The sequence below is a fragment of the Thunnus maccoyii genome, chromosome 6 (genome assembly GCF_910596095.1).
Source record: "Thunnus maccoyii chromosome 6, fThuMac1.1, whole genome shotgun sequence".
Lineage (NCBI taxonomy): Eukaryota > Metazoa > Chordata > Actinopteri > Scombriformes > Scombridae > Thunnus > Thunnus maccoyii.
Window position 1 is genome coordinate 18,891,904 of NC_056538.1, and position 22,650 is coordinate 18,914,553.

Here is a 22,650-nt window from a genome sequence, read left to right on the forward strand (position 1 = left end):
TTCCACTACTAAAGGGAAACTACACTTAATTAAACACCCAAGACACAACTGGAATAGCACCCTGTAAAAAACACAGCACTATTAGTTTCCCCCTCTTCGGTGGAATAACATAAAGTTGTCTTCTGACAGAACAGAGGCTTGTCTCATAAAGAAGTTTCTAAAAATCAATTTTTATGAACTGCTGTCAAGATGAACAAGGAGGGGGAGAAAGAAAGATGAACACAGAAGGAGAGATCAAAAAATGAATAGAAAGAGGAAACACTCCACCTTCTAAGAAAAAAAAAAAGCCTCTCCTCTCCAATACATCTGTCGCTTCTCATAGTCTGCATGTCCCATGCACAGAATTAGAAGTAGCCCTTAAAGAAGGCAGATTTTACCTTCTTTTACCAATCACAGTTGGTAGATCGGGTGATATCTGTACTGTGACACAGACCTGTAAGGCTGGTGAGAAAACAATGAGCCAATGAGCAAAAGAGAAATGAAGACAACATAAAGACCTTTTAAGTACAATTTCAAGAAACACAATCCTCTGAGAGATGGCAGGAAGAACTTGGTCATATATTCTGGGAACACTGGGACGATACATTGGAAGCTTTTACGCACACACTACTGCATTTACAGTTTCCACAACATCCCAAATTCTTTTCCTTAACATCTATAGAAAGTTATTGTTGGTGCACCCAAGGTCAGTTTGATTATATATATGGTTTAAAACTTTTGAATGTATTTTATATATTTACATTTTAATCTTTACAAAAACTTGCCGTAGATATTAAATATTTAAGTGGAGGAGTCAAAATATTGATTTGATTTGCCACAGACGATTGAAAGCAAGATTCAAACGATGCCACATGTTAAAGTGATGGCGTAAATGTAAGTCATTACACATCTGCAGTAGCGCATGAGAGACACAGGGCACACTTTGTTATCCCACTTTTTCTGAGTGTCAATATCCCTCTGAGTTTACAGAGAAATCTGGCATACTTCCGCTCCAACAAAACTGTTGACTGCATTTAAAATAATTACATTTTCCTGCTTTGATTTGAAGCCAAAATCACGACGTCGAGTTCTCTGTTCAACCAGTCACAGAAGTGTTTTGCTCTTTGTTCAGCCAATCGTACGACAGTTGGCCACGTATCCTTTGGGCGATCCATCTATCTCCACTTCCTCCTCATGTCCTCGACTCTGCCAAAACCCGAATGGATAGACAGAACAAAAAAGGAAGACAAATTTCAAATAGAAAACCTCATGCGCATGCTGAGAAAGTGTTTCATTACTTTCAAAAAGATTGTCAAGGTTTCAGTCAAGGCGCACATGATCCTTGTTTCATTTCTCTGCCATTCTCTCTCATTTTTCTCTTCTTTTTCCACAAATAAATTACTAAACGTGTGAGTGAAACCACATGCGTGTGTGTGAGTGTGTGTGTTTGTGTGGTTCCCTTGCTTGTCCACAGTGAACTGACAAGTGCAGGCAGTGGTTCCATTAGCTGGCAATTTGCTCTCAAGTTGTCCAGGGGGGAGAGGAGGAATGACAGAGGGTTTTTTGGCAGGACGACGCACATGGCTCTGTTTAGAACCAGTTAAGTGAGGTGCTCACACACATAATCCTAGGCCATCATTCAAACACTCTCGTAGCGCATAAGACTCTTAAACATGAAATGTCTTACATGTGAATATTACACGGTCAAAGCAGAGATCAAAACAGCACATAATGAAAATGTAAATATATTGTAAACATGCACATATATTATGCTTATTATGCATAATATATTATGCTTATGACCCTATTGATACATGTGTACTAAAAAAAAAACAACAACATTATGTATTGTTCTGAGTGGGACTGTGCCAACATATCTTAAAGATATATAGTTCAACACACACATCCTCCGAATCCCAGAGAATATTGGTGTCCATATGGTTTGAGCCAGAGTATAACTAGAGTACAAGGTAAACACGCCTGACTGAGGTTTGTCCATGCATGCTCTCTTAGCATGGGTCTCTACGGACTGGCTCAAAACCTGGCCACTGAATCACACACACAGCACATAAACATACCTCCCTCCCTCCCTCCCTGTGTCTGTGTGTGTGTGTAGTATGTTTAAGAGTGAAAACAAGAACTGTGGACAGACGGTGTGTTTATCTCTGCATAAATTAAGAGCAGAAGCTGAAGCCAATTAAAAGGGGAGAAAATAAGCACTGTTAAAATATAACTTTGCTAATCGGCTACTTGGCAAGGTGACCTCTGAGTGCACCGGGCGTCATTCTAGGACCTGCTGTCCTGCTGGGCGAGTGGCACAGGGGGGCCATGTGGAGGTCCGGCTATGAGCAGCAGGCAACTGGTAGAGCCCCCCCCCACCCACCCACCCGCCTCTTTTCTCTCTCTCTCTCTGTCATTGTCTCTCTATCTCTCTCTCCCCCTCCTTCTCCGCCCAGAGCGTTATTAGACCCAGGGCTCCGCTGCGGCTCCAAACAGCTCAATGACAACACACAGGGCCTGCCAATTAGAAATAATTAGACAGTCATTTCAGTGGCAAGTCTTTTTAAGTGCATATATAACGATGCAATGATGCTTATTAGCCGGCCTGAGCCGGCGAGGACCAGGGCCTCAAACGCTTTGGCGCTGGAGAAAATAATTATGCCAGTGATCACAAAGCGAGCTGCACATCTCTGTACTTCACCTCCACGCGTTTCAAAAATCCACTTCATTAGCTCCCGTAATTAATCCTCCATTAATTGCAGGAAAAGCCCAGTTTACCTCCCTTCGTTTCTAATTATCATCTTATAAATAGTTATGGTTCTAATTAATGTGTTCATTAGGCAGGATATTTCTCTCAAAGCCTCGCTGGGAGCCAAAGGTCCGGCTCGGCTCTCTCTGAAGCCTAACCAGCCAGAAGGTGAGGCCATCCTGCCTGCATTTGCTTTTATTTTACTACATTCAACCTCCTAATTGGCATTTAAAACCCAATTTGGAAGAACTTCAAGAAGCTTAAATAGGAGAGAGAGACAGAGAGAAGGCAGGAAGGAAAGAGAGAGAGAGACATTTGGTGTTCATTTTCCTATGCCAGAGCTAAAAGAGTTTCTGCCTCCATCTTTCTCTTGGTCTGGCCAGACGGATGAGGCTTTTCACTGTCATGAAGTGAACACAATGAGGACTGATTGCATTATTTGGCATTATAGAGGTTTTATTTGCAAAATAGTGCAACTGTATCTCTACCACAGAAAGTACAGTCGGAGTGTCATACTTCTCACGGGTTTCAGTCATCAAACAGACAAATTTTGTCTTTGGTATACAGATATAAAGTAACTCATCTGGGTTCTATGATACTTAAAATAATCACAAAGATTTGCATTCATTCACACAGCCTTCAAAAAGACAAATTACTCAGCACTCTCAATGATTAGAGCCGTAAACTTAAAAAAACATAATGCTTTTTGAGTCAACTTTGGGAAAACTGAGATACATTTTAAATCCTATATAAATGTGAAGAATTTATACTGTAATAAGAATTTATGACAATATTGGTTATTTATACAGTTATCAGGGGAAAACAGAAGCACATATCTTAAAATATGCTTTGGCTCTAGCTGATAATTATGTTCATTACGATATTTAAAAAAAATAAAATAAATTAGAAAACAGTGCCTCTTTCACTATTTTAACATTATCACTATCTGTATATTAACTTTTATTTATGTTCTCTGTTAAGTATCATTTTTTGATTTGAATGATATTAAACGGTATAAACAAATGTGTACAAGTATATAACTGAGTGGCCATCAGATGAAACTTGCTATGAAGGACAAAAAAAATTACTTTTTACCAGCATATCAAGTGCTGACAGATGCACATTTAAAAGACCTATTCACAGAAAAAAAAAGGTTTTAGCTTACCATATCTACACTCAAAAACAAGAACAAAAGAAAATAAAAATAACTAAAAAAGAAACACTGTTACCTTTTATTAGATAAAATTCAGATTCTTTCTGTCTTGAAAGTGATTAAGGGCTACAGTAAACACTTTTCACAACATGCTCAATTTACCAGGTACTTGTTCTAGTTGAACAGGTAAGCCACATACAGTAAACAGGTACTGTTGACTTCATGCACCCTCAATGTCTGTAGAAAAAGTATTATAGAGTGACATATCTTATTAAAATGTAAGTATTATGTTTTTCCTCTACATTACCAAATTACAAAATTTGAGATTTATGGGAAATGCAGTATCACCTCTCTTCACAAGCTTATAAATGAGAATGATGCTGTGTTATCCCAGCTCAAACTCTTGATTATGAATGTAATTTTCTTTTCCTATTTTTGAAATCACTTTCTGATTTAAGCACAAATCAGGGCACTTGAGTCGTTTTTGACACACTGATCAGTCACCCAAGGAAACCCGAGATGCCTGATAGATTCCTCCCTTCACGAAAGCAAGCAAGCAAGGGAGCAAGGAAGCAAGGAAACAAGGAAGCAAGGAAGGAAGAAAGGAAGGATGGAAGGAGGAAAGGGGAGGAAGGAAGGAACATTACTCCCAGTTTGTTCAACAGATGGATAAAAAGAGAAAAGGGACAACTCTTTGATGTTAAACTAGTCTTTGTTTGGGACCATTGGACTAACCTCATTTGATCGCCTATGTGAGAGGACGGACGTGATGCCTTTTGTGAGGTGAATTTTGTGTGTGTGTGTTACACAGTGCAGACTCTACAGCTAGGTTGCTACCCAGGGGAGTAGGCTAGTGTGTTGTGAGCCCGCAGGATGGAGGGGTGCGGTGGAGTGGGGTAGGGCAGGATGGCTTGGCAGAAGTGAGGGGTGGAGGGGTTGGGGGTTGGGGGGGGATTTTCCTCTGGCGGTAGAGGGGAACACTGCTTGCGGCGAGGCGAGGATGAAAGAGGCTGTCTGTGTCAGTCACTTATTCCTCCCTTTGGTAAATAAAGGTTTCTGACAACAAAGCCGAGCAGCGCTTGACTGGCCTTTACAGCAGATAAATAAAAAAGACAACACAGAGAAAGAGAGTAAGACAGAGAGAGAGAGAGAGAGAGGGGGGAAAGAGAGAAACACAACAACAAACGCGTTCAGATCTCACGACTGGAAGCATGTTGATTTTTATGGAGTAGAGAAGACGCAGCCAAAATAAACCAGGTCATCTTTCAGTTTAAATCAACACTTTGCAAGTTCGGTAATAGGGGAAGAAGGAAGAAAGGGCTAAATGTCATCCTGTGGAAGGGGAGGAAGATAAGATGTTGAGAGTCCATGGGATAACAGACAGATGGATGAAAAAAAACAGTGAATAGCCTGCTCTTAAATTCCAGTGCAGCACACTCCAGACAAACCTAAGACCACTACAAAACTGAGAAAACACTAAGTGAGATACTGCACCTTATATAAGAAAAAGAAGTAAGGGGTTGTTCGCATTCTTCCTCATCTACTTCCTATCCATCAACACCACCATTCATGCCTTATGGTTCTCTCATAATGGCAAGAGCTCAGCAGTTTGTTGAGGTAACCAGATTTCACTTGTCATGTCCTCAAAACACACTCAGGAACGTTTCCCTTATGAAGCCAGCAACACCCAAAACCACCTGCTACATCACAGACAGACAGACACACACATACACACACACACACACACACACACACACACACACGGTGCACTGTGTGAATAAATATATGTTGGACACAAATGTGCAGAAAAATTCCCACCCAGCCACCTGACAGGGGAATTGCTAATCCAGGTGCAATGAAAGGCTGTGAGGCCGCACTGCTCACCCACAATAAACCTGCTGATTTTCCTCACCCCACTTCTGTCTTCTTGCACACAACTGCCCTACCTTGCTTTCCTCCCCCTGTAAGACCTTTCCACTCCTCCATTCAGTTCCTCACCTCAGCCCTCCCCAATCCCAAGCCGCCTGGATGACCTTGCGCGCGCTCCATGTCAGAGGCTAGGCAGGAAAAGCTATCTAGCAGATGTACAACACCTCATCTCATACAGGGGAAAATTGCTGTTTGAAATAAATACCAGGCCATCGCTCACCCCTGCACACACATACATGCATGCACACACACATGCTTGGAGCTGTGCAGAGAGCAGTGCTCGTGTTATGGAACTACACCATCCAGACTCCCCAGTACAAGCAGGCAGCAAGACATAGCAGGGTGGCCAAGTGTTCTGGGGACTGTCTCATAACCAGAAGGCTCTAATTCTTTCTTTTCCAATTCTTTTTTATTGGTTTTAAAACAAATGCAGTACAGATTCTTAAACAGAGTTAGGTGGTTTCATAACAGTAGTAACAGTATCAACACCCCCCCACAACCCACCAGTGTAGTTATTAACTCAGGAGACAGCACTGGTTTTACGTACTTCTAATTTAACAGTAATGTTCATAAATAAATAAATAACTGCTGAATCTTTTCACATTTTTTCATGTCATCTCTTTTTTTTATTTTATTTTTAGGTGGAAGTGCATCCAGAGTGCAAAACTTTGAATGTTAGCTGCCCAGTGGTAAGAACGGAAGTTTTGAAGTGCCATACCTCCACTACACCTAGGTCTCTGGAGGTACACCCTGCAAAGTCTGGGCTGCTTATTTTTCCATATATAAGATTAAATGACTGAGTCTGGTGAGTTAAAAACGGACTTGGGTATGAAAACAGGGGGGCACTGCTAAAGATATAGAAACTTAGGTAGTATCATCATTTTCACAGAACTGATGTATCCTGCTAGGGACATAGACAAGGGCGATCATTTTGTTGTCTTCTTTAACCTGGTTCAGGCATTTGACAAAGTTTTCTTTGAAGATGTTTTTATATTTTCTTGCGATAGAGACTGAAGCACTCTTTTTCAATCTTAAGTGGTATATCTGAATAGTCCAGTTCTAATGCATCTTCATTAATTGGAAATAGTTCACTCTTGTGTAAGTATAATTTGTACCCAGAGAATCGTCCAAATTGGTAAAGCAGTGAGAGTGCAACAGGCAGGGAGGCACTTGGATCGGAAACGTATAGTAACAGGTCATCCGCATAGAGTGATACTTTGTGTTCGATACTCCCCTCCAGATGCCTGAAAGGTGAATTCAACTGTGGAGAGCGATAGCCAGTGGTTTAATTGCTAAATCAATAAGTAGAGGGCTTAAAGGACACCCCTGGCAAGTCCACACTGGAGATGGAAGGGTTATGAGTGTATCGAATGTTAAGACTGAAGCCAAGGGGGAAGTGTATAATAACTTTATCCAGGAAGTAAATCAAAATCCAAATTTTTCTATAACCAAAATTAAGTTGTCTGTATCCAAATTGACAACGCGCTCAGGAGTTTTGTTCATGGCTGAGTACAGTATGTTAAAGAGGTGACGCACATCATGTCTGATCCGCCTCTATGACAGTGGGGAGAGCATTTCCTAATCTTCCAGCCGAAACTTTGGCTAAGATCTTTACATCTGTATTCAACAATGAAATGGGCCCAGAAGAGGCACAGTCATCAGGATCCTTTCCCTTTTTAGCTATGAGGGTTGTGTCGGCCCAGTTGAAAGTTGGCAGGAGGCCACCAGTTCTAACGGACTCAGAGAGACTACAAGTCAGGTGAGGGGCGAGTTGTGGACAAAATATTTTGTAGAATTCAGACGGAAAGCCTTCTGGGGCCCTGGGGACTTTCCTATCTGCATAGCTGATAAGGCTTTAGATATTTCCTTTGTTGTTATCCGTTCTTCTAGTCTTTTCGTAAAGTCTTGAGGCAATGGTGGGATGTTTACTCAACTGAAAAATCATAACCTGGAATAGAATTTAAATGTTTCACTGATTTTGGCCGAATCTAATGTCACCGTCGACGTCATTGTCCATACAGATCTTTGTGATGACTTGTTTAGCTTTCATCCTCTGAGTTGATTTGCTAATAGCTTTCCTGACTTTTCGCTTTGTAAAGCGAATGTTTACAAAATGTTTGTAAAAGACACTCTTAGCCCTATGCAGTAGGTTCTCTGTCTGATAAGTTGAGTCGAGGTTTAATTCTGTTTGGAGTGCTAATTGTTTTTTATATAATTCAGGTGTGGGGGTCTGGGCATACTGTTTATTTAGTTTGAAGATTTGATTTGAGCGGTCTAGTTGTTTCTTACAGAAGTTATTAATTTTGTTTGCTACAAAGGATATAATTAGCCCCCTCAAATACGCTTTCAGGGTGTCCCATACAGTTAAGCTGCAGACTTCTGAGGAAGTGTTTGTGTCAAATAAGAAAATTATTTGTTCTGCTATATACTTCACAAAGCCTTCATCAGATAGTAAAGTTGAGTTAAATCACCAGTGTCTCTTTGCTTGACCAATGCCAGGAAAAGAAAAATCCAGGACTAGAGGTGCCTGATCAGAAATCACAATGCTTTGAAACTCACAAGAGTGAACCTGCGAGATAAGCTTATTATCAATAAAAAAAAAATCTTTTCTAGTGTATGTGTATGGACGCTCGAGAAGAAAGTGTGTTCTCTGTCTCTGGGGTGTAAAAAGCACCATACATCTGAAATGCCATATTCAGAGAGGGAGGCCTTTAGCTAATGTCTATGCTGTCATAAACAGCTTCCCTGATACGATTAGGTAACAACCACTTTGATCTTTGATAAAACTAGAGACTCCTCTTGCCTCAGCCTGAAAACAGGAGTTAAACAGTTGTCCCCCCCAGCCCCTCTGGACACAGGAGCAGTCTGCTGAAGATGCAACAGAACCTTACTTCTCTTAACATGGTGGTTTTAGCCCTTGACATTTCAACTGATTAAGTTTACACAGAAGGTCCTAATTCAAACCACTGTGGTCCCCAGACCCAACCAAGGCCTTTAAACTAGCTAGACCTGACCTCTGACCTCTCTGAAGGAGGACAAGAGAATGTCCCTAAGGGGATCCCTAAGTGTCTCAATATTACTCTTATATCCTATGTTGTATGTCAATGTAAGAGACTGACTAGAACCGGGGCCGAAACCCAAGCTCTTGCGGCACCACAACAACCATGTAAACCTGGGAGCTTATTAATAAAAACATCCTTTAAACTACTTTATTACACTAAACCTTAAATACTGCAGTGTATAGAGCTAGAAGTGTGTTTTCTGAAAGCTCAGAATCAACAAAAATGAATAAAAACTGAACTAAAAAGAAAAACTTCTTTATGTGTCAAGTTTTTTTTCCCCCCAAACAACAAACATTAAAAATAAGGTGCCTTTCCCCTTTGCCCTAGCTCTAACTAAACACCAGTTCTGAACTCATCTAGGCAGCTGTGGCTCCAGGGTGGCTGAGATAATCCTGACTCTGATTGGCTAGCCTAGCATGCTGGGTGGTGTGTTTAGCTTGCTATCTATCTTCTCTGGGGGAAAGACAGATAATTAGAGGTCTCACTCTCCTTAAAATCATGACAGCAGCCCAGTGATGAAGCCGCTCCAGTGTTAGCAGGGCTAAATCCTGACGCTAGCACTCTGCCCTGCTAACTCAACACACCTCTGAAATATTAATGAGGAAAATGTAAGCGTTTGTGTGTGCCTTGCAGTATATGCTCACCTATGTGAGTGCATGCACACACGTGTGTGAATACTCAACAGTGAGCGAACTGCTCAGCTTCTCTTTGATGGGTCAAGTGGAGGATTTGTCACTCCTGCCACTCCTCCATGTCTTCTAATAGTGCGTCTAAAGCTAACTGTTAAGTAAATGGAGGACTGACAGAATGACTGACTGAGCCACACACATGTAACCCCTGCTGTGACCACCCATAAAAGCCCAGCACTACACCGCTCTGGTGAGCTCACCTAAAGACGTGCCTGTGATCCAACTGTGATGAGAGGCCGTGTCGTCTTTGTTGGACTGGGTACACATCAGATCACTGTACGCTGCTGCTGCCATGCTCCGCTCTGCTCTTCCCCAGTGGACTAGGCCGTGACACCCCACCCCCATGAACACGCAGCCACGCAAATCTGCACATACATGCATACGCTCAATCAACCTCACACATGCTCGCTTGCCGGTGCGCACACAGTTAGACAGGCCTGCACGCGCCAACACACACACACACACACACACTGATATGCCTGCTCACATCAAAGGGAATAAACATTAATGGCAAATAGGTAATCTGCTCCTCTTGTCTGTTTTACATTTCAGGGCAAGATTGACTGCCTCTGGGGGACCTGGCCCTTCTCTGATTGAGGGCAGGAAAAAAGGAGAAAGAGGGAAAGACAGGAGAGAGAGGGAGGAAGCAACAATAGATGGTAAACACATGATAGAGCATTATTCTTATTTCATGTATCTCTTTATTTTTTATTTATACATGAGAGATTGAAAAGAAGGTAATAATATTCCCTCCCTTCAACCCACGACGGCCCCACTATGGTCCTATTCTTCCCCCCCGCAATATTCTGATGCAGACGTTATTATTCTCATTTCTTCTGAATAATATCTTACTCTCAAGCCTATCTGTTCTCTCTACCGGTGCTCGCTTTTGTCTTTCCTCTTCATTTTCCTCCTTTAGGTTCTTCTCCACTCTCTCGCTCTCCTGCACTAACTCAACCTACTCTCTCCACACTTTTCCATTCTCTTCGAACTTCTCATCCCCTCTCTCTTTCTTCTCTGTGGTCGGTGCACTTGGTCTCTCCTCTCTCTTTCATATTCTGGTGGTGGTGCCAGGTTGGTGTGGCTGGGGTGGGGGTGGCAGGCAGCACCTCATATCCTATCTGCGTATCAATCATGAGGTCCTGTCCACTCAATCCTCCTCTGATCCATCAGCCAGGCTCTCAGCCAGCCTCATCCAAACACACACACTCCTCTGACTAATGGCAGTCAGGGCACCTGTGCACAGTGCACACCAGCCCACTTTCATTCCACAGTCACAGTGGATGCAAAATGTGCAGTGTCTAGGAGCGACTAACCAATTTCACTATTAACTGTGCTTTAGAACAGTTTTATAACCGTAAAGGCTCAGCTACACCGTATGTTTCTGTATTCACTCTCAAAAAAGGGACATTATGGTACTTTGTTTTTCTACAAACAATGATTGTGCGGTGAGGAAAATTAAGCAAAGCCAGACAATTGTGTTAAAAAAATATCCATAGGCACAACCAGCAGACTGCAGGTGGAGGTTCTCTTGCGGAACCAAAACAAATCTGATATACCAGCTTAAAATACTATGCTGCAACAAGGTTAGGTACGCAAAGTTACACATGCCTTCACGAGAGCGACTCCCCTTATATGGCTGAGGGACCCAACATCGAAGCATGTATTCACCAAAACACAGTCAATGTATTTGATTATCGTTGAGTATTTTGGAAATATAAAGAATGGCCAGGAGGTTGTTCAAGAAGATGGATCTCCAATTTGTAAAACTTGCTGAAAAAAACTTGCTGCTAAAGGATTCAACACCTCGAACTTAATGCAATGTCTTCGAGATCACCATCCAGCTATACATGCTCAAGTGAAGGTAAGACACTCAGTAATAAGTTAAAAAAACATTACTTTAGTGAAACATCGAGTTGGTAGGGAGTTAAATATAAAAGCGTCACTTACAATCAGTGAAGTAGCGGTGAGTTAAGAGTCGGGCTTTCTGTGCAACATAAACCAACGGCAACAAAGCAGGAAAAGGAGCATTGTACCATTTATAAATTAAGGCTCACCAAAACGTCATGCAATCCCCTCAAGGGTTTCAGTGCGTCCATTTACATCCTGTTGCTTCCTCCTGTATGTGTTGAGTAAACGCTGGTATGGTAGGTAAATATGCCAGGTGTAAACGACTAACCTAACATTAGAATCTTATAGACTTCCAGCACTATAGCATGAGATCTAATTAATTGCATTTTAGTGATTAATAACACCTGCTTAAGAGATGTTCTCAATTTATTTCTTTCATTTTCACTAAAACTGCAACAAAAAAAACAATAATAGACAGGATTTTCTCAGGCCAAATGTAAAATTAGATAATTAAATGAATGAAAAATGAATTAATAACTAATGATTAATTAATTAAAATTATTTAAAATGAATCAAAAATAGGCATGGATGACAGCTGATGATAAAAACACTTCAGTTTATTACCTACATCAGTAAAATTTTCGCCGAGGGGATCAATAAAGTTCATCTTAATCTTATATTAACAATAATAATTAAAAATACTATATTTTATACATTAGAAATCAACTCAAGTAATTACTGCAATGTCCAGTCGAAGTTCATCTTAGCATGGATTTTTTATTTTCATTTTTCTTATTCACTTTTAGCCCAAGACTACCTCTCTACCTCTGGTACTGTCGCAGTTCAACCCACTGTTGCAGAATCCTTGGCGACGTGTGTCTTATGTTCCCTCTTCAAAACAAAACATGCTCATGTGATTTTAGTATCGTGAAATAAATTAATACATAATAATCATGAAACCTTGATTATTCCACAAATTCTTCAAATTTGATCCCTAGCAGTATCCCACCACAAAGTACAAGACTATAATACTACAATCACCCCTAGTCCTGCAGAAAACACTCAAGATACTGAAGGCAGGATAATTATATGATTTGTCTTAGTTAGTCCAATTCATTAGATGCCATAACTGGATTTCCATTGAATTGTTCTACTGCTAAAACAGGAGCACACATGTGGCCGCCAACAAGTTTTGCAGACACAGATTGTAGCTGCCATCACATAACCGCATAAATTTATCATCAATGCCATCATTTTGCACATCCCCACCTCCATCGCCGCCTCCACCTTCACCCTACCACACACACCCACACAAACCCTCCACCACCGCCGGCCCTACCCACCTGCTCCTCGCTCACCGCTAAGCCGATTACACAACGCAACCCTCCTAATCACAGAGCAGCGTTTGTAAACACCGATGTCATCGACTGTAGTTCTAAATCTCCCAAATCCCCTCCACCTTTCATCTCACACCACACCAGTAATGCCATTTTCGACTGATGTTTTAATCACCAGTGCCGCTGTGAGTGACTGCCACCGTACCACAGAGAGCGGGGAGAGAATGTGTGAAAACAGTCTGGCCAAATTCTCTCCATAAATTGTTTCAGTGCACAGCTCAACACTGAAATGTGTTGCTTGTCCCAAAGCCACAAAATGTTCTGTGACCATTAGGTTGGAGAGTGCTGATTCGTTTCGTGGCGTCATCGACCATTCTTATGTCAAAAAGTCTCTGCTGTATCATCCCTTCATCCTGACACTTCTGTAATGAAGATATTAACACTTTTTCCTTTGTGATTAAAATGATCTCTGCTCTCCCCCGCAGCCATACACAAGTAAACAAAAGGCCTTGCTCGCGCATATATTATGACAACCTTTTCTTCAGTTGTGCATCTGTGCATGTTACTATGTGTGTGTGTGTGTGTGTGTGTGTGTGTGTGTGTGCGTGTGTGTGTCCATGCGTGTATGCGAGGGATTTAAAAACAGCACAGTTTACTGGTTCATTAGCACCAGATTAGCTATGCTAATGACATGGACCACCACACGCAGAGACTTTCCCTTTATGTTTCTGAAAGGGATACACGACTGACTGTGGCTGTATGTGTGTGTGTGTGTGTGTGTATGTGTGTGTGTGTGTGTGTGTGTGTGTGCGTGTATATGAGAAGTGTGGTGCAGGTGTGTACACATTAGTCTTGCATGAATAAGTTAGCAAAAAAAACAAAGAGGAGTCAGCTACACCAATAATAATCATAATTCAACAAAGTATGTGTGGGTAATGATGTTATATTTGCATTAATGAGTGAAAGCAGAGCTGCTGCCAGAAGAGATTTTGGAAGGACTGGACTGGTGTTGCATATGACCTGCTGTCTCTGTGGGTCTGTTTCATTAACACTCCCACATTGAGATAGATATCATGTCAACCAGTCAGGGCAAACTGAGTCAGAGGAACATGCACATGCAAAATGCTACTCCAGACCCCAAATAGAGTTTTCCATGTGTTTCCATCTGATGACATAACACATAAATACCAAACGATGTGTTTGTTTACACTGCAGTAAACTTCCAAAAAGTCTTATTGCTTCTTTAATCAGAAACGTGTGCAATGACATTCCATGTTTTAATCTGTAGCGCACACCTAACAGGGGTTTCAAATTGTAGCCTATTTTTTTTGTCACTCGCAAATGATGCAGCTACGTCTCATCACTTATTCTGCTCAATTTTTTCATACCTTTTCATACATACCTACATTTGAATGTTCATTGTTTATTACAAATTAATTCAGAATGGATTACTTTTTGGATATTGTGGGACCATTGTGGGTGCATAAAAATATCTGGTAATGTATTATTCTCATTACTACAATTAAAATTTAAGAAACATGCGATTCTGAATCAAAAACTGTGTAGCAGACAAGTATGAATTACGTCAAGATCGAAAGTGTTTATACCACTTGGGGAAAAAAATGAAACTTAAACCTGCCCTGTGTTGCTTCAGATCTTCACTTCTTAAGAAAAGCTTTATGTTGATGGTTGCTCAATCCAAGACCAAGTACAAAAAATAAAAAACGTGCAGATTTAACAATGAGCCGTGAACATGTATGTGTGTGTGTGTGGTGCTCGTGTTACCTCCTGTCTCGGCTGCGTGACTTGTATGAGCGGTGGCTCCTCCCTTTGTCTCTCTCTGCACTGCGACTCCTCCTCCTGCGAGATGAACTGCGGGACGAACTGCTGCTGGAACGTCTCCTTCGCCTGGAACACACAGACAGAAACATACAAATTTAATTCCGATTTTGGCAGGATCCTTGAAACAAAACATCAATCATGCAGCAGGGTCATGGTTTCTACAATTAATCATTTTGTGATATTGGCAAATCAGCAACACTGAAACATGTTCATTTGTTCTGAATGCCCAGTTTGACTAATCTTTTTGTTGTTTTGTTCTGAAAGTCACTGACAATAAATATTTGTTTATAGTAATAGTGATCACAATATTAAGCTGAATGATCAGGATCATAAATTGTATCATAATCACTCAGCTTCATTCTATAGTTTCTCTTATTTTACTATCCATAAAGAAACCTACAGAGCCAAAATCAAACTCAAACTGTTCATTCATCCACAGCAGCTCAGACGCCATCACTGGAAATATTCCCCCTCTCCTGCAATGCTGGATTTCTAGTTTATTTTGCCGTTTATTTCAAGAGTAAATATGTCCTAATGTTCCAGACAACCTCATCTATTATCATCAGCTCTAACGGCTACTTTGCATTAGTGAACACGCTCTTCTACAGCCCAGAGCAGCAGAGCCATGCAGGATGCCCTACAGTTCCTCCACAGGGGCCCTTTGGTGCTCTGCTGCTCTTTAATGTGGCTACAGCAGTGTGTGTAGCGTCTATTTCCCAAACACCACTCACACCGCGTTCCTATTGATATCATGTAGCAGGAGGCATTTATGGGGGTGAATGTAAATGCAGAAACCCCCCTCTTCTACTGCGCAAACAGTTTGAGCAATATTCATTATTTAAAATCTCTTCTTTTGTTTCACCAAAGCCAAAAATACCCAAATCTTTTTAGCACACACAGACAAAAAAAAAAAAACATACTTGGTCCTATGGGAGCTCTTGCAAGACAGAGGAGAAGAGAAGAAAAAGGAAAAGCTATACAAATAACACAGAGGCTGAACTATCAAACCAGATTTGTACCACTTAGAGCAGCGCAGGAAAGATCTATTAGTATTCTAAGGGCTGGATCCCAGGAGCAGGGCCTTATGAAATAACTTCAACATCCCTGGTACAAGCACTTCACACATTACACTGTAGAAACACACAGTTGTGAGCTGGGGTTTTTTGGAAGGTGGCGTTGGCTCACACATTTTCACAGAAGTCTGTGCAAAGGTAATATAAAAAAAAAACTAGGGCTGTCAAAGTTAACGTGATAATAACGCGTGCCACTAATTTTTTGACGCTGTTAATGCAGGTTATTTAGATTTAGATCATAAATCTATTGTCTGAATCCACACTCCGGAGTGGAAGATGGTGGTAATGCACCAATAAGCTGGATGCGAACCACAATAAAACAAGAAGAAGAAGATGAAGAAGACAAAGAAGACGAAGATGAAGAAGAAGAATCTGTTATGATGACCCCTTGCCTCACGTGTAGTTTAGCCCTCTAGCATTAAGTCGGATGGCAATTAGCAAGGAACGATGGATAAAGAAAAAAGTATTTAGAATGGCAAATTCACTTTCAAAGCCCTGTCAGATGGGTCTGTCGAGACCAAAGTTATTTGTAGTTACTGTTGATGTGAACTGAGTTACCACCTGAGTACATCTAGTCTTAAATACTATTTGTTAGTGAAGCACACAGCTAATGCTAATGCAGGCAGCCTTATTAGCCCCGAACAATCCCATTTGCAGCAAACCGCGCTTGATAGTGTGTGAGGGAAACTCATGGACAAACCTACAAGCAGCAGGCTTTCAACAGCAATAGCTAAATGGGTAGCTACAGCTTGCAGGCCAATTGACATTGTGGTGGACAAGGGTCAGCATCAAAATTATACGGATCGCATCCAACAACTGCACTTGAATTGCCATCAAGAGCAACCACCATATCGAAAGATACACAACTTGTATGATGACCAAAGAGCAAAAGTAATTTTCTTTCTTATACTCCCTTTCCACTGTTTCCTGCTCTCTTTGTCTTATTTTGTATTATTCTGTTTTCATCCCATATCACAAGGGGATGTTTTTATGAGCCTTTATTTTTCCCCATGTGAGGTTGGACACAATTACATTGTGTGATTTGCTTTTGAAGCAAGGGATCCAGTGAGTGATCTTTAATCAGTATTGAAGTAATGGAAAATTTAGCTGACCAATGTGCCATTCTGTTGCCTGTTGAGCTTGAGTTTGCCATAAGTTATGATTTGAGCATATTTTTAAAAAGCTAAATGCTGTACCTGTGAGGGTTTCTGACAATCTTTGTCATTCTTTTGTGTTGTTAATTGATTTCCAACAATACATGCATACATTTGCATAAAGCAAGCATATATGGTCCACTCCAATGTTTATAAGAGTATTAACACTTGAAAAATGTCCCTTTACAGTAAATTGAACAGAATAAAAAAATGTGTGATTGATTTGCGATTAATCGCAGTTATCTACACAAAGTCATACAATTAATTGTGATTAAACTTGACAGCCATAAAAGAAAAACAAAAAACAGCTCAAACAAATGTGAATAGGGATTGCTGGTTTATGCAGACTAATACAGAAACCTTTTCACATGAATACAACATATAACAAGTTGTATCTCTTGTTCGCTCAAACACACTTATTCTCTGCCTTGCTACCAGGTTGAAAATGCTATAGAGTGAGTGCACTGCTTCATGTACACATATTAAAAGGAGCTAGTTTCAAACACACACACACACACACACACACACACACAAGGTCTTGGTTAATTGATCAAAATGTATTGGCTAATAGATGAGGGACTGTGGTCCCGGGGTTTACACTGCCCACCCAGCCCCACCTTGTACAGACAGGCAATGACTTCCCATCAGCAGTAATGGACCTTGACCAAGCCTCATAAATAATTACCATCAACTGGCCTTGTCTGAACAGCCCCACACAGCCAGTGGCATCTGTGGAAGGATGGATAGATGGATGGATGGATGGATGGAGGGTGGATGGAGGAGGCCAGGTCCAACCACTTGTAAAGATGTTTGATTATTACTGAAGCTCCTTGATCAGCAGCGGATAAATAAGAAAGTGTGATATTTTGTCTCATATTTTATTCATTTTCTGAAACAGACTAGACACGAAATGAACCATCTAAATAGCCATGCCTATCCTAAATTACTATGGATTTTCATCAGAAAGAAAGTCAATGAAAAACTATCTCCAATATTTTCCCATTGCCCAAGATTAATATGTGTGTTTATATATTAGGTTGAAAACGCAAAAACGTCTCATAAATGCTACTTCAATAACTGACCAATACTGATAATGTGTCTTAAAACTCATATCAGAATTAGTTCTGATAGTTTGTATCAGTTTAGACTGATGCGACCAGTGACATGGTGAGAACTCGACTAGAGCTGGGCCTTTATGACAAAAGACAACACATTTTGACAGGTCACAGTAGGAAAAGCACAGCTGTAAATAATACAATTAATGATGGCTGAGCATACTGGCTCACTGTCACATCATCATGGCTTACTGGGACACTTGAATATAAGAGCCTTCCTTAATGTTATAAGGAACACCTGTGCCTTTCCTACTATGACAAGTCTGCTGAGAAATCAGACTCTTGGAATGAAAACTATTGTTAAATTGGCGTAGCTTGTAAGTTAGATGGTTTGTGTTAGATCTCCATAAATACAGAAGCCATATTTATAAGTCTCCAAAGTTTTAGAAAGGAAGCAATCCACAGGTACCATCACAAGGCTGCAGGAGAAGACAAGAAAGCTCCAACAACATTTCCAACCTCTGCTTCACTTCTGCCACTGCCATTTAAGATAGATAGACCTGGGCCCCCATAGCAATTCTCACATCCTCTCCTCCATAGGTAGGTCAAGGTGCAGCATCAACAACCAGAGCAGTGCCCCTAGAGGTGAAAAACATCCAGTGTCTTGCTCAGGGACACTTCAGCAGGATAAAGAGCTACTGCTTCACCCTGCTACCTCTTATTAGGAAGGATACAATTTAGACAGCTGTGAAGGCCCACCACCACCATCTCCATCCCACCCTATACACTCCTCCATCCTATGTATATGTATGTACAGTATAAGCGTGTATATATGTATGTATATACATATGTGGATGTGTATATATGATGCTGGTTGGAGGTTTGGGCACACTCTCTCATTTAGGTGAGTGAGATATGTATGTAACACTACTGCATATTTAATTCATTTTGTATTTATTACCTCACCTATCTAACATACATACACTGTATATCTATAGCTACATCTACCAGAACCATTACTTCTGCACATATTTTGCACAACTTTTCTATTTACATCCCACAAATATTGTAATGAGTATAATGTTTATAATATATATAGACTGAATTCCATTTACTTGATTTTTTTTTATTTTTTTGTATTTATTACTCCTAGTTCTTATCTGTTTTCCTTGTTTCCTGCACTGCTGTAACATGCGAATTTCCCCTCTGGGTATCATTAAAGTCTTATCTTATCAGATCTTGTGCAGCCTCACCTCCTGTCCCTCTCTCTGTCCCTGTCTCTGGATCGTGAACGGCTCCGGCGACTGGACCTGCGGCTCCGGCTGCTGGTCACCCTACTACCGGAGGATGAGGACGAGGAGGAGGAAGAGGAGGATGAACGGCGACGCTGTTTTTTCTTCCTCCTGCTCCGACTGTCATCGTCACTGTCAGACGAGCGCCGACCCATGCTGGCTGGCTGACTGTCAGCTGAGAAAACATAAGAGTGGTTACTGATAAGCAAATGTTTCTCTTGACAACTTACAGCGACATTTTGACACACGACTAAACCTCGAGAATCGAGGTGAACATAGACAACAAGTTAAGAAAGCCAACAGTACATTTTTCTACATTTTTCATACAAACACGGTTGTATTAATGTGGCTTCTCTGACCACAGAAGTCTGGAAATGGATTTGAATGTGTAACGTTAGCCAGCTAATACATCATGTAGCGTAGCAGCGCAACTACATGAAGGAAAGACACTTGTGTAATTTTAAACACCATAACTCCTGTGAAAACAATGCTGTCGCACATGCCGCCATTATAAAAGAGATAAACAAAAAAGTACGTTTTTGTGGAGGCTAGTTAGCAAGCTAGCTGTGCTAACTGAATTAACGTTATGCTGTAGTTCTTTATTTGACTAAAGCCTTTTAGCTGCTTAACAGTAAACATGTCTCACATTGTAGACTGCGTACATTACATGATAGCCCAAAACGTTGAAAGAAAAGCATAAATTGTCTTAAAATGGAAAATCCCGCTCCTCACCTTTAAATCGTTGTTGGGCTTCACACAACAACCATGCACTGCACAGGAAGACTCTACTCGTCAAACCGGGAAGCATCGATCGAATCCAGACAACAGAATCAAACACAGAGCAATCGATAGTGTGACTGTTCTCCGGTAATATTATTGTTTCTGATGATTTATCATAAATTATATCTCCTAGTTTAGTGCAACCTAAAAATTCTGCAGAACTCATTTAGCCACGTTTTTAGCACAGTTAATTTAACAATTAATATGAAGATAAACCAACATTAATATATAGCTAAGCCTTAAATATATTTTATTTGTACGCGATCTGCAAGATATAAGATTGCATCTTTATTAAACGAGTAAAAAACTAAGAATTATATTTGTGTTATCTCACAACAGATGTGTTTAAGGATAAGAAGCTTTGTCAAAATTGAACATTTTAAGATTATGCTTCGTCCAGTGTGGCCATTTTTGACACTTTCATAAATCCACAAACATGGGTACAATTAATGGAGCAACAGCTTGTTTTTTTCACTCGTCATCTTTAAAAGTTATGTTGCCTATGCCTTTTCCAGTCTCCACTTAATTTCAAATATTCCAAATCAATAAGCATAATGTTTATTCATGTATATCAACAGTTTGGGCGACTCATTTTTTTGGATCTGACAATATGACATACACCAAGAATCGTAACATAAGTAAATACGTGTGAGAGTTGTAGGTCTGTCAATGATGATTTGCATGTGCTCATCCTCTCAGATGATATTGTATTACAGACCGTGGAGGTCAGATGGAGCATCTAAACAATTTTCAGTAAATTAGAATAAAGAATTACTACAAGAAATTCAAAAACACACGGGGAGACTATAGGTGAAACGACCACTGTATTCCTGACAACATGCGTGCGTGAATGAATCAACAACGAGCACAGGAATGGCTGGAACAAGTTAATGGGGGTTTTCACTACAAATAAATGCTTACTGAGGCATGCTTACTGTATCACTGCGATTAGGAATTCATCCTGCTTTCAGATGCAGCAGAAATAATAGTAATTAATGCCTAAGGTTCAATCTGAAACACCGTTAATATTTAATTAGGGGGATTGTTAGAGCCCTTGTGTGGAAATGGGGCTTTATATAGATTATCAATAAACACGCTTAATTTTGCATCAAATTCATCCCGACGTTTTCAAAATCCCGCCGTATCTTGTTTCTTGTCTGGCTATAAATATATATATATGTGTTGCCTTCTGTCCTCACTTAATTGCTATCTCTCCGCGGCATTCACTTACCTTCACCGCAAGTGAACTATTGTTTATTTATTTTTGCACATATAGGCGATGATTTCAGCGGGAAAAAAGAGCGAGTTGAAAACGTTAATTAGTGAGCCCAATGGCAACGCATCGCAAGAGGCACTATAATTAAACGTTTAGCTGCTATTTAACATCCTAATGGCTTAAAAAAAAAAGTCCACTGAGAATCAATATTAAAATACATAATTGCTGATTAGAAACATAAACCAACGCTAGATAGCGTAGAAGTAGTGAATAATTTGTCTGCAGGGTTCTCAAAACATTCTTGTCAGGCTTCTGTCTATTCATATGTTTTATTTCATTTTAATATCCTATTGTCATGCATGTGCAAAAACAGCTATAATATTAATACTACAAGTAGGCTACAACTACTACTATCACTACTACTACTACTACTACTACTACTACTATTACTACTACTACTAATAATAATAATAATAATAACAATAATAATAATAATAACAATAATAATAATAATAACAAAAAATGATTTTTTATTATTATTGGAAGAAAAAGTTATGGCTGCTGCAAATTGCTTCAATTTTTTTCATCACATTGACACTTTTTTAAAAATTATTATTATAATTTCTTAATCTTTTTTTTTATTTTTGCTGTGATATTCCAGTTCAAATCAAAAGCGACAAACACAGAAACACGCCGAAAACTTGGGTATAAACTGACCAGGCCTACAGCCAACTGTATGCAACTGGGGGTTGAAGCCAAATATGTTGACTTGAGCCTCCCTCTAAAGCTGCTTGTATGAGTGCTTGCTCCTCTCGGCATCCCAGCTGGTCCGCTTTTACCTCTTTTTCTCCGTGTCATCGTTGTGTCTTATTTCCTCCCCAGATCACAGAGATATACTGAGGAAGGACTCCTCATCCATGTGCTTCCCTCTCTCTTGTCATTTTCAGATTTTTTTTAAGCCACACCCCTGCAGAGAGAGAGAGAGAGAGAGAGAGAGAGAGAGAGAGAGAGAGAGAGAGAGAGAGAGAGAGAGAGAGAGAGAGAGAGAGATCCATGACATTCTCCCGGGTGTTTAAAAAACTAACTCAGGACAATAGCAGCGAATGAGCGCTTAATTAAATTAATTAGTCCTTCTTGTCAATCTCGGATTAATGGCCAATAGCGGCGGCGCTGCTTAATGTTTTTTTACTCCTCTCCTCTCTCTCTCTCTCTCGTATCAGTGAAGGGGAAGGGGGGCTCATCCCGGCATCCTGAGGGGAGGTAATTTGCACGGATCAAGGGGGCAAGGCGCCGCAAAGTATAAATACTGTGACTTCAATAGAGGATCACCAGCAGGTTCCCAACTCCGCTACCAAAGGAGGAGGAATTGGCTGAGAAGATATATCTTTATATATTTTTTACCTTCTTCTTCCAGAGTTGGCAGCATCACTCTCGTATCATTTTCAAGGGGTCGACTTTAAAACGAGCCACACCATTGATGTCTTAAGCT

General features: G+C 40.5%; 1 protein-coding gene across 5 annotated transcripts in view; it reads right to left on the reverse strand.

Moving 5' to 3' along the window:
- The window catches only part of rsrc1 (arginine/serine-rich coiled-coil 1), a 226,724-nt gene that overhangs the window by 108,602 nt on the left and 95,472 nt on the right, over nt 1-22,650 (reverse strand). For 3 of the 5 annotated variants that reach the window (XM_042413936.1, XM_042413939.1, XM_042413937.1), the window contains 2 exons: nt 19,127-19,340; nt 14,535-14,657 (listed from right to left, as the gene is read on the reverse strand). In XM_042413936.1, coding sequence (XP_042269870.1) covers nt 14,535-14,657; nt 19,127-19,340 — 337 coding nt within the window. Of the gene's footprint in view, nt 1-14,534; nt 14,658-19,126; nt 19,341-19,897; nt 20,002-22,000; nt 22,129-22,562; nt 22,649-22,650 lie in introns of those variants that run through there. The other 2 variants (XM_042413938.1, XM_042413935.1) reach the window with 2 other exon arrangements.